Here is a 12158-nt window from a genome sequence, read left to right as displayed (position 1 = left end):
AACCCCACATGAACAAGTCTCAGGGTTTTCATGTCACTGGTTCTAAGACAAAATACACAAACCCAAAGGAATCAAATTTCATTGTCTTCAGAGCAGTTCTTAACAGATTTACATGTGTTTGAATTCATGCCTGAAACTGGTATGTACCATTTCATGTTCAGATTTATTAAGAAAATTTCCATACAGCTATCTCAGGATGAGATTCCTGAAAGAATGCCTCTCATGGACAATGGAGAAAGAGACACGCTTTGCTCATTCCATTTTTTACATCATAAACGTTAGATTATTAATATAATTACACTCTCTACCAAAATTAGAAAACCTAACCTTTGCACTTCAGATGCTGTTTAAAGTCCACTAGTGTAAATATATGCAAATACTTGTTTGTATCTAAATAGAAACTTCTTAATTATACATAGCAGTAACAGTTTTATATATGTGCATGCAAGTGTATATTATATATAAAACCACCATATAAAGACATAGAAATGTGGTGGGTTTATACATATATACACACATGCATACATAAATATAGATATACACACACACATTCTATATTAACATTCCATTCACGCCTAAATATGCTCTACTCCGCACATTTTGAGAAGCTTAGTTCAATTTAACATAAAATTTTGAGCAGCACTACCTTAAGTTGGCATATAAATCTATGCAGAATTAAGGGTCATAAATATCTTGAATCAGGTATACCCACATTACCACGGAAGAGGCTCTATAAACAGATCATCCGACACTGATACTGAAGAGAATTCAGCACAATCCTAAAAATAAAGTTGTGTACCAAAGGACTGCTTAAATATTTAACAGCACACCACAGAGACAGAGTTGATTTTAGCAGTCTAACACAACAGCCAAAGAGAAAAACAAAATCACATTTTCTCATCCTTACATACTGCTTAAAGAAACCAGACAAAACAGAAACTTTGGGACAAAATTGTTACCTGGTAGGCCACCACTTTACAGACCCAAAGAAACTTGAAAATATTGTAAGAGTTCAATAAAATATTCTTTACAGTATAGTCTCCTGCTTGATTGAGATAAGCAAATACATCTTTCTCATAAAATCAAGAGGAAGCAATGCTTCAAATTATTTCAGGAAAAGAGAAAATCGTGAATCTACAACACACAAAAAGCTACCTTGGAACAGTTCTAGAATCCACATAATTTTTTTGAAAAGAGGGTCTCTGCCAGTATGCCGAGTAACTTTGTATATGCAAACCATCCTGTCATGTTTAGTGAAACAATGTGTGTTTGTTTAGTCATATATACAGACATACTTGCAGGCTTGAGCTTAAAACAGAGATTCTGAGGACCAAATAACATACGAGTTAATCTCCAGAGTGGAGGAGGTAGAGGCCACCAACTGACAAGAAAAAAAAACCAAACAACACAGCTTATCTTTCTTCCAGTTTTCCCTTTCTTTGAGCCACTTCCTTCTCAACAGCCTTGGAAAAGCAGACATTCGGGCTGTGAGAAACCGTGACTAGAAGAAAGTTCCTCATTCAAGTGTGCTCTGCAGAGAAGCAGCTAAATGATGCTCTCTTTCATGTAGTCAGGAAAATGCAACAAATTAAAGCATTCAAAATTTTTATGTCAGTACTTAAATAAGTCTGACTCTTTGAGCACAGGCCAATGCATTTAGTTTTCTTTAGACAATGGTCTATTGTTAGGAAATTAGGATAAGACTCAAGTTTATAGTAAACCCATTAAATTAATAAACTACTCAAGCACAAAAACATAAACAATGCATGCAACAATCTTAACATTTCCATTATTGCTAGCACAATAACTTATGAATGGTGAAATAATAAACATATTTAAGTTGTTTCTAATGTATATGTGACCAAGTAGCAAGTTTTGGCCTAGCTTTGAAAGCAAATAGGGTAATGTTAAACAAAAAGGTACGCCCTTCTTCAGACCTTAATTCAATAAAGCAGGTAACCGTTTCTTAAACTAAGAAAAATACAAAATTTAGAAATGAAGATGCACATTTCATACGTTTTTGAAAACACTTCAGTAGTTGCTCTTCAGAAAAAAAAAAAAAGGAAATTCCACTATTTAACAAAGTTCAGATTGATGGGACCTACAAACAGACATAAGGCAAAGCCGTCAACTTTAACAGAAGATGAAAAAAGCCCTGCCTGAAATTGTTTACCTCAGCAAACACAAGGGGGGAAAAAAGCCCAACTTTTTCCATTACAACCATCCCGACTATTTAGTCTTTTTTTTTTTTTTTTTTTACCCTTTGCAATCACTACGACACTTTTACCTGGACCCTTCACTCAACAAACACCGACAAAGTAAAACTTTATTTTAGCGGACAACACGGCCGTTAGGACGCCGAACTCGGAAGAGGCAGAGGGCAGCGGCGGTTCAGGCGCAAGCGAGGTGGATTCTGGCGCGCCGCGCCAACTCTGCCGGAGTCCTGGCCAGCTGTCCCTAGCGATGCTACCGCCTCAGAGGAGCAGCGGCGAGTGCCACCCCCGCAGGCGCTGCCACCTTTGCTCCCCGGGGCCCCCGCAGCGGCCGCCCGCCCGCCCGGCGCTCCCCCCTTCCCGCCCGGTGACCCACCGCCGCCCGCGGCAGCCGCCAGCGAGGGCTGACTCAGCCCCCTCCTGCGCCGCGGCCACCTGCCAGCTCCCGGGGCTGGCACCCGGCGACCGCCTGCACCGCGGGCCCCTCTCGGCCTGGCACCGTCCCCGGGGCAGGCAGGACCGGGGGCGTCGCGCTGACACCCCCCCTTCCCCCCGCTCACGGCTCCGCCGGGCTGCCCGGCACGGGCAAGGCGTGCGAGGCGCTGGGCGCCGCTTTGAATCCTGGGCTCTCGCCGTTGGTTTTTCCTTGTTGCTGTTTGCTTTTTTTTTTTTTTTTTTTTTTTTTTTTTTTTTGAGTGGAAAGTTTCCTCTCCCAGCAAAGGCCGGGAGAACGCGCAAACTGCCCCAGGGCGCCGCGCTGCCATCACAGCTGACAGGTTTCTGCCCCCCCACCCCCCGTCCTTCCGCCGCGTTAAAAAGGAGGCAGATAGATCCGGCTGGGGTTTGTTTTTAATAACAGCTATTAGTACAGCTAATTGCATCCATTGCCAACAAAATAAAAGTCAAGCTCGCGTGCCAGCATCCCGCACGGAGCCTCCTCGGCACCGGGGCGGCAGAGGAAGAGCGGGGGGACGGGCGGAGGGAAGCGGAGCCGGCGGCAGAGGAGGAGCGGCGCAGGAAAAGTTGCGATCGGTCTAATTAGCCCCGGAGCCGAGCCGCCGGGAGGCCGGGGAAAGGAAAGTTCACAGCGCCGGCGGGCAGCCGGTCTAAGGGGGGGGGGGAGCGGCGGGAGGGGGCTCGGTTGGCGCCGGGGGTGGGGGGCGGGGGGGGGGGGGGGGAGTTCTTCTTACCTTCTGGTCGACGATGGAGCAAGCCATTTCCCGGACGTGGGCGAGGCTGAAGTCCCCCGAGGAGTCCTGCAGCAACAGCACCGGCTCCCGGCTGAGCCCTATCTGGAGGTGGAAGGCGACGCCGCCGCCGGCAGCAGCCCCCGGCGGCGGCATCAGCGGGCTGGGCGGCCGGATCAGCGGAGGGGCGCTCATCGAAAACTTCCCGCCGGAGCCGCCGCCCCGGAGCCGAGGGGTCAGGGACGGAGCGGGGGGGGAGGCGGGCGCCGCGGTGGAAAGTTTGCGGGCGCCGCGGTGAAGAGTTTGCGGCCGCCCCGGAGGCGCCCGGCGAGTTCCCCCGCGAAGTTTCAGGGAAGTCCCGCCGAGCTCCTCCCGGGTGAAAATGGCGAGGGGGGGGGCGGAGGACCGGGGAGGATGCAGACAGGAAAAGGCGGCGAGAGAGACGCGCAGGGTGAGGGGGGAGCCCGGCCCAGCGCCGCCGAGGTGGTGCTGCCGCCGCTCCGGCTGTTGGCGCTGTGCGCGGCGCGGGGGCGGGACGGGCCGCGCCCTCCGCCGGGACGGGCCCGCCGCCCAGCTGGGCCGGGCCGGGCGGCGCCGCTCCGCTCCGCCACCAAACGGCGGCCGCGTCCCGGCAGGCGGCAGGGGCTGACCTCGGCGCCGAGGTCCCCGGGCCGCCTAGCCTACGCGGGTCCCCCCCGCGGCGGGGCTTCGCCTCAGCCGTGTCTGGTCTCCCCACCCGGCCCAGTCAGCGGGCTGCCGTGCTGGGGGGGGGGGGCGCGCCTCCCCTTTTTCCCGGTCACCCCCGTTGAGCAGTACCTCAAAGCCGCCTTCATCCCGCCTCGCCCGGTTCTCTGCGCCCTCCCGGGCCGCAGGTGGAGGCAGAGCCTGAGGAGAGCCGGGGTTTTCCCTCGCCGGCAGGCAGCGCGGTGGCCTCTCCCGAGCAGGGTGGCGGCAGCTGCCCCCGAGGACGGAAAGAAGTGAGAGGGGAGCGGGATCTCCGGCCCGGACCCGGCTCTTCGGCCTGACCTCGGCCAGCCGCTCCGGTCAGCACCGCGGTGCCTCCTCCTCCAGCAGCCCCCGTAGGTTTGGGGGAAGAAACAAGGGACAGCTCACGCCCATCTCCTCTAAAACAGCTTCCAGTTTCAGGTACAGGCTGTGCTAAGGAGGAGCTCCCTGCCACCTCGAACCAGGATGAGTTACTCTTCCCAGCTCTCGGGATCAGCGCAAGCCCCACCTGTTTGTGCAAGCAGCACCGATGGCAGGCAACGTTTTGTCTAAAAAGTCTATCCCTAATCTCCACCTGGAAATCTGTGAAGGCAATGGGAAACGTGAACTGTAAATATTTTAGGTACCGATGGAGAAACTCTTAAGCTATATATATGGCACCTGCAAGGATGGCGGTACTAAATGTATGTTTGTAAGTACAGCGGTTGATCAAATTTACAACCTGTTTCTTTACAAACTGCTTTTTTGACCAAATGTACAGCTGCAGCGTTGTTTCATTTTGATCAGCTGTCTTATTAGGACTCATTTTACTATTGTCAGCTTGTTTCCCGCCTGGGATTTGCACACACACGCAGCACCTTACTGTCTATAAATTTTTGAATCCATTTATTCTTTGGTGAATTTTCTTTTGAAATTTTTGCATTTTAATCTGCAACTTCTACAGACTACCAAATCTGCAGAAAATGTGAGCATCTAGCATGCGATGATTATTAGTCCCACTTAGACTTTTTATTATCACATTAGCAGTAATAATCATCTTCAACCATATTCTTTGACTTTGCTGTGGAAAATCATACTTAAGTTTGCTGTTGTCTGCAGTATTTCCTTAGGAATGAATCAGTTTCAGTACAGTAGTGTACCCTGGCTATGCTGGTTAGCGTTGTGATGGGCTGTTTCCCAACAGCTCCCCTTACGCTACATGTTTTGGTTCTTGGATATTTTGGAGAGTGTACGTTTATACTCGTATGTCAAAGCCTGTGGAGGCGTTGTAACTACTGCAAGCTTCCCATGATCCCATGGCCCAGCCAGCTGCTCTGTACAGGAGTCAGCACAGGAGGACTGTGCGGTCCCTGTGTGAATCTGTAGCAGGAAGGGCTTGTGAGGTCCAGTTGCCATCCCTGGCTGGCTGTCATCATAAGTTCAAATGCAAGGCCAGAGCCACATCCGGTAGCCGGTGGTAGTTTTTCTCTGAGTGCTGTAGTTCCTACTTCTCTCCTGTTGAAAGAGATCCTGCAGCCTTGCTTCATTGTTCAGGTGAACCCTGAATGCAGTAAAGTGTCATAAGTGTCATCAGCTACTCCCAGAGTGCTTCTTCCTTACAAATCACTGTGGCAAAAGCAGATGTGGCTCTGATGGTAATAGGGGTAGTGAGTTATCCCCCTCTCTCCTGACCTTGCCGTACTTAATTATAGGGTCACATAATTGAGCATTTTACAGCATGAGTCGCATGATGACATTTGCTTTCAAGGGAAAGAGTGGAAAAATGACAGCCGTGTATGACCTTAGCTACTATACACTGTGTTACAGCTCTTTTGCAACTCCTAAATAACCAGAGGAGAGGTAGCAGTAGCAATGCTGAGAATTATATCTTCTTGGTTTTCTCATCTCTGTGAAATCTAGTGATAGAGCTCATAGGTTGTGACTCGCCCACAGATCCACAACCTCTGTGCAGACATGGGCACAAGCTTTTCTTCAAAAAGAAAGATTACAGTATTTTTAAAAAGTTGTAGGTTGCTGAGTCGTTCGATTAGTGTATCAGCCACGTCGAATACACCTTTGTGATTGTAATAGATGAGGGCAGGACTTCTTCAACACTCTGTCAGCCAGTCATATACAAATGCTATTTATAAAAGGATTCCATGAAATCACATGATGTGATCCTGAGTACAACCTGCCCTGTTGTACTGACTGAAATGTCATCTATTTCATGATCATTTCAGATGGGAGAATTATTGTGCTGATGCCAGGGAGGGGAAAAGACCATCCACAGCAGTCTGTTCTCTTCCCTGTGACCTGATAACAGTGTGCATGCCTGGTTGAGCCAATCTGTACATTCACAGTTGGAAAAACCGCTGGAAGTTTAGGTTTCGCTGCACCTGTACAGATCAATTAAGCAGTACATGAACTGCCACATGAACTTGCAGGGAGAAAAATGAGTTTGCTGTGCATGGCTACACATTTTATGCATCTAGCTACGTACAGGAAGAGGGCAGTCAGCAGTCACTGTAACATTACATCAAGAAAATCTCTCCCAGCTGCCCCCAAGGTACAGTTGCTGTAATGTTACTTCTGATTACTCTGTATTAGTACAGTATGAAGGATGAATAGTGGTTTCTGTATGTTCTCATGGTTTGTATACTTGACCCTCCACTTAGATGCCTTTCTGAAACTGTTACCTTTCTTTTCTTTCGGCCTACTACATTGTATAGACAGAATTCTGTTCTGTTCATTGGGAGTAAGAAAAACATCCCCTTCACAAAGTTTTTGTTGCTTTCTTCTTTTCTCTGTCTGTGATGTAACTGATCCTTTTTGAACAGCCAGTTATACGTTTATATTTCTGGTCTTTAACACAAGTAATTATATGGTACATAGTTTTAATTCAAAAAAATCAAACACCTAGCAAAGAATAGTGCAGGATATACCTAAACAATGGAGAATGTTCTATAAGGCAGTTTCTTTGACATAGGTGGTGTTAGTTTTTAGGTCACAGTTGTTGACCTAAAATTTAGTTCTGATACATTTATGTAGAGAGTAGAACACAGGCAATTACAATGAGATGATTACTACTGGTTTTGTGAGGCAGATAGTGGAACATCACATCTAGTTCTGAGATCAGTATTTTGCAACAGGTTGCTTGGCAGTATACTCAATAGTATAGTGTATCATGGCAAGGATAAAAGAATAGGAATAAAGCAGAGAAAGCAGTAAGAAGCAGCAGTCTCTGGAAGCTGGACAGAAAGTGAGACTGGAAATAAAGCTCAAATTTTAATCATGAAAATGATTAGTCATTAGAATGAATAAGCAAAGAAAGTGGCAGATAACCTTTTTTAATGTTTTCAAATTTAGACTGAGAGTTTACTCGCACACAAGCTTTTTGGGCCCGGTACAGTGGTAACTTCTTTGTTTCCCAAGGTCAGAGTGGAAGATAATTGCCTTTAGATGTTTGTTATGTTTTTAATGGGATCCAAAAAAAAACAGGCAGGTTTTGTTACCTGTGACAGCACACACGAATTCAAAGATGTAAAGACAGTAATCTTTCTTTCTCCCTTGAAAGAAATTTATCTTTTCTTCCTCAGAAGGAAGGCATCATCTGTCCAGGAAGAAAGTGAGTTGGCATAAACCCTTTGTTCCTTAGGTCACTTCCACTTGTTCACCTCTGCTGGACTCCATAGGCTATTCCACACAGAGCAAGAGCCTGTGGAAGATGGACGTTTCCAGGCTGCTGCTGAAGATAACTTTTCATCCTTGAAAATTTACCACCTCAACCTGCAACAACAGATCAAATGTTAAAGTAGGCAAAGACTCTTTTTGTTGCTGTATCAGGCCAATACCCATTTTTGCATTCTACCACTAAAATTTTTCTGTTTCCCTCATCTCACACGTTCCTGAATCACACACACCCCTCTAGGCTTGCTGCTTTGATGAGGCATCCCAATGCCATATTTTCAAACAGTCTACCTTCTGGGCATATTGACTTGCATCCAGAGCACAGTCCATTATAAACTGCAGACTTCTTCCTGCTAAGTAATTATTTTGTTCCTGTTTCTGTATATCCGAAGTTGATTATTCCTGCACAAGCATCCTGCATTGCACATATCTGTATAGAAACCCATCCTATTTTTCTAGGTCATTACACCAATTTATCAAGATCATTTGAATTCAAATCACAAGTGCTTCCACGGCATTTGCAGTCTGTCTCCTTTTTGCATAATCCACAAGTTTAAAAGGTATACTCATTATTCAAGTCATTACTAAAGGATTGAATAAAAAGGGATGGTGTACAGACTCCCATGGAATTCCATCACACCCATACTCGTTGGGTGTTATTACCCAACTAGTTTTGTGTCCATTTTATAATATTTTCTTCCCAGCCTGATTTGCTCTGTTTGCTCAGAAGAATTGTTTATGAGACCGTGTCAAAAACCTCATCAGTCAGAATACGTCACACCTACTGCTTGTGCTCTGTAATAGGAGGAAATATTATTAGTTTGGCATGATCTGTCTTTTACAACAAATCAGTGCTGGCCTGATACTGATTTCACGGTTGTCTTCCAGTGTTTACATTTTTTTTATTGTTCTAGACTACTTTCACACATCACTAATGACCTAAATACTTTTTTTCTACTCTGAATCTTCCAGTATCTTACCTGTTCACTAATCTTCAAAGGTAAGTATATCATTTTGTGATTGCTTCAGTGAGATATTTAAATAGCCTGTTATTCTAGGTTTATCAGACACTATTTGAAAAATTATCTAAATACTCTATAACTTCTTTTGCCTCCTACTAGGTTTATTTTTTTTATTGTTATTAACAATGTGACTGCACTGGCCACCTGCTTGCAAAAAAGGCATTATGAATGACAGCATTATCCAGTATATCTTTTCTGTTGGCAGTGGATCAATATTTCCAGAAGTTACTTTTCATCATATTATGATCTGCAAAATGCAGATAATTTATTGTCTATTCCAACTAACAAACTTGAGCAGAAACCTCATCTTTTACAAGGAATGGCTCTCACATATAGATATGGTTTACATATTCTTCATATAGACGTAGATTCTAACACTGAACTTTCAGCCAAATCTGTTTATGTTAAGTATATGTGAACTTTTACTGTTTCTACAGTTCAATACAGACTGTCATATTTGCATTCATACTAAGCAGCAAAACATGCTTTATTAAAGACAGATCTACAAAAGTGAAACCATTTTTGTTTTCTGCTGTTTTCAGATGCTGAAATGATGTTTAAAGTGGACTGCATGCTCCCATAACTTCCCTCCTGAAGCAGATACTATTTGGTTCAAAAGCAGAGCATTGAAAAAAAAATTAACCAAGGAAGAGAGAGAAAAACAGACTGATGAATACAATGGAATGAAATTGGGAATAAATGTGGAGGCTGTGATGGAAAGTAAAAGGACACTAGATTTGGAAATGCAAATCTGGACCTGGGATCGGTATCATGTTAGGGGCTGAACTGGTGAGTTAAATGGACTGCTATCTGAGCACTGGCAAAATAGTTTTACAGATAAGCTCCTGGGCATTTATTTGGAGAGAAGCAGCAAATGTTAGCTGTAGAACTGGTTAGGGATTTTCTGATGAGCTACTTATTTCCATGAGAAAATTGTAACATTTTAACATCTAAATGGTTGATGTGAATACTGACAGTAAATCTCCCAAATTGTTTTGTTTGTTGTTTTGGTTTTGCTGGGTTTTTTAAAAAATGTTTCCAATTGTTGAAATTGCTTCAGCATTTCTAAAAGGAAAGTTTTGGAGTATTATCTTCCATGACTTTCTGCTAAATGTTTTAGATAATTAGGACAAAACATTTAAAAACATTAAGCTTCAAAACTCAAGTTTAAAAATTGGACACAACTCAATGTAGTATTTTTTATAAATGGATCACAAAAAAACCCAGATTTTTTTTATTTTTTAATATCTTGGGAATGGAAATTAAAATCTGATTTAGGCTGGCAAAACTGTTTTCTGCCTATGTAAGCCTATCTCTGGGCAAACTGACCATGGACGTACAAGATAGTTGTCGTGGTTTAACCCCTGCTGGTAACAAAGCACCACGCAGCCGCTCACTCACTCTCCCCCCACCCAGTGGGATGGGGGAGAAAATCGGGGAAAAAAACTCATGGGTTGAGATAAGAACAGTTTAATAGAACAGAAAGGAAGAAAATAATAATGATAATAATAACAATAATAAAATGACAATAATGATAATAAAAGGACTGGAATATACAAGTGATGCACAATGAAATTACTCGCCAACCAATGCCCAGTTAGTCCCCCAGCAGCAATCCCCACCCTGGCCAACTCCCCCCAGTTTATATAGTAGGCATGATGTCACATGATATGGAAATCCCGTTGGCCAGTTGGGGTCAGCTGCCCTGGCTGTGTCCCCTCCCAAATTCTTGTGCCCCTCCAGCCTTCTTGCTAGCTGGGCATGAGAAGCTGAAAAAACCTCGACTTAGTCTAAACGCTACTTAGCAACAACTGAAAACATCAGTGTGTTATCAACATTCTTCTCATACTGAATCCAAAACATAACACTATACCAGCTACTAGGAAGAAAATTAATTCTATCCCAGCTGAAATCAGGGCACTAGAGTAACATTAAAATAGGATCTGAAAGATTGCAGGATAAAGCTTTCTTATGTCAAATGTCTGCATGTTCTGTTTCTTCTCTTTGAGCAAAAAGTGTGCTGGTTTGAGAGGGAAGAGGGTTTTTTGGTGTTTTTTTTTTCTCTGTGCTCCAAGCTGACCTCACTATACTTGAAAAATTCTGGGATAGGACAGGCTCCATTTATCCCAAAGTATGCTTTGAGGATGTTTGTTATGGCTTGACGATAGAATAACTGATGCATTCAGATAAGCATGAGTATCTTGGCATTGTTTGTGCATATTTGTGCAAATTGTCCTCACTAGCTCTCTGGTTCTTAGGAGCACCATACTTCTGGAACAAGGGCGGTCGTTGCTGCTTAAAACTGCTATCTGAGAGACGTGCTTCCCATTCTGAGGATACTGGAAATGAGTGAGTCATTGTACCTTAAAGGAAGACACAGCACAGGTTTTATTCAGAAATTTCTTAATGCTACTTCTTAGATGATTTCTGAATAATGTATTCTGTGTGAAGGACACTTTTTTATCACTTACATAGCACCATTTCACTAAACAGTCTCCTGATTGTCACTGTCACACAATTCTACACAATTCTGGGCTGCAGTGACCTGAAATTTCTGGGTCTGAGAGTCAGACTTTGCAATAGTATATAACAGCTGTTTCCTCTTCAGAAATGATTACATGATTTTTAGTATTTAGCTGGGGATAGTTTTCAACAAGCAGCTAGTATGTTTGCTCTGTTTTGGTAATTTTCGTGAAACTAGATTGATAATTCAGTAAAATATGTATGGTACTGAAAATCAGTTATACTGTATTTTAGTTAAATTTGTTTTTTATTATAGCAAAATTCTTGAAGTACTGTTCACTTATTAATACATACAAGCATAACCGATTTACAAACTTTGTTCTTTTACACATCAGGAACCTGTTATATTGTTACTTAACGCTAATATTTTTGTGGCTGCTGTCCAGGCCTCCATGTCATTTCCACTGAAATTCTTTGGCAGTTCAAAAAATAATCCAGGTCCTGGGAGTGAGAGTACTGCCCATGCAGAATCAGATATGTATGTTGTAATTTATGCATGATTTTGACCTGTAGGAATGGGCATCATACTATTTCTGTGAGCAGATACAGCCTAAAGGAAAAGTTATAAGCTGTTAACTATCCATCAACAGTTGTCTCCAAAGCTTATGGAGTCAAAGTAGAGAACATACAGAGTGACCAAGGATAAGTAAGGATGGCAGAGTCTTATTTGTGATCTAAGCAATGTCTGATAATATGGAAGGGATGCAGGTTTACAGGCAGTTTTAAAATTGAGCTAGAAATTTATCTAGGAGCTAGATATTTCTGAAATGACTACTGACTTTCTGCGCTGGTATATAAAATGATGCTTGTCAGACTAGTTA

The 12158-nt window shown here is 43.8% G+C and overlaps 1 protein-coding gene and 1 long non-coding RNA gene across 4 annotated transcripts in view; one reads left to right on the top strand and one right to left on the bottom strand.

The window, feature by feature from the left end:
• The window catches only part of PRKD1 (protein kinase D1), a 151735-nt gene extending 147767 nt beyond the window's left edge, over positions 1 to 3968 (bottom strand). Inside the window, exon 1 of one of the 2 annotated variants that reach the window (XM_069784060.1) lies at positions 3404 to 3968. In XM_069784060.1, coding sequence (XP_069640161.1) covers positions 3404 to 3595 — 192 coding nt within the window. In that variant the 5' untranslated portion in view covers positions 3596 to 3968. The remainder of the gene's footprint in view (positions 1 to 3403) is intronic. The other variant, XM_069784061.1, reaches the window with a different exon arrangement.
• Positions 3969 to 4311: 343 nt separating this feature from the next.
• LOC138685485 (uncharacterized) lies at positions 4312 to 11462 on the top strand. 2 transcript variants are annotated; one of them, XR_011324754.1, is made up of 3 exons: positions 4312 to 4817; positions 9357 to 9603; positions 11073 to 11462. It is a non-coding gene; the product is annotated as an uncharacterized lncRNA (long non-coding RNA). The 2 variants fall into 2 exon arrangements; XR_011324755.1 differs by having other exon boundaries at positions 4314 to 4809.
• Positions 11463 to 12158: the final 696 nt, after the last annotated feature.

The sequence above is a fragment of the Haliaeetus albicilla genome, chromosome 5, assembly GCF_947461875.1.
Source record: "Haliaeetus albicilla chromosome 5, bHalAlb1.1, whole genome shotgun sequence".
NCBI lineage: Eukaryota > Metazoa > Chordata > Aves > Accipitriformes > Accipitridae > Haliaeetus > Haliaeetus albicilla.
The sequence above is the reverse complement of the archived record's forward strand: the minus strand, read 5'-3'. Positions and strand labels throughout refer to the sequence as shown.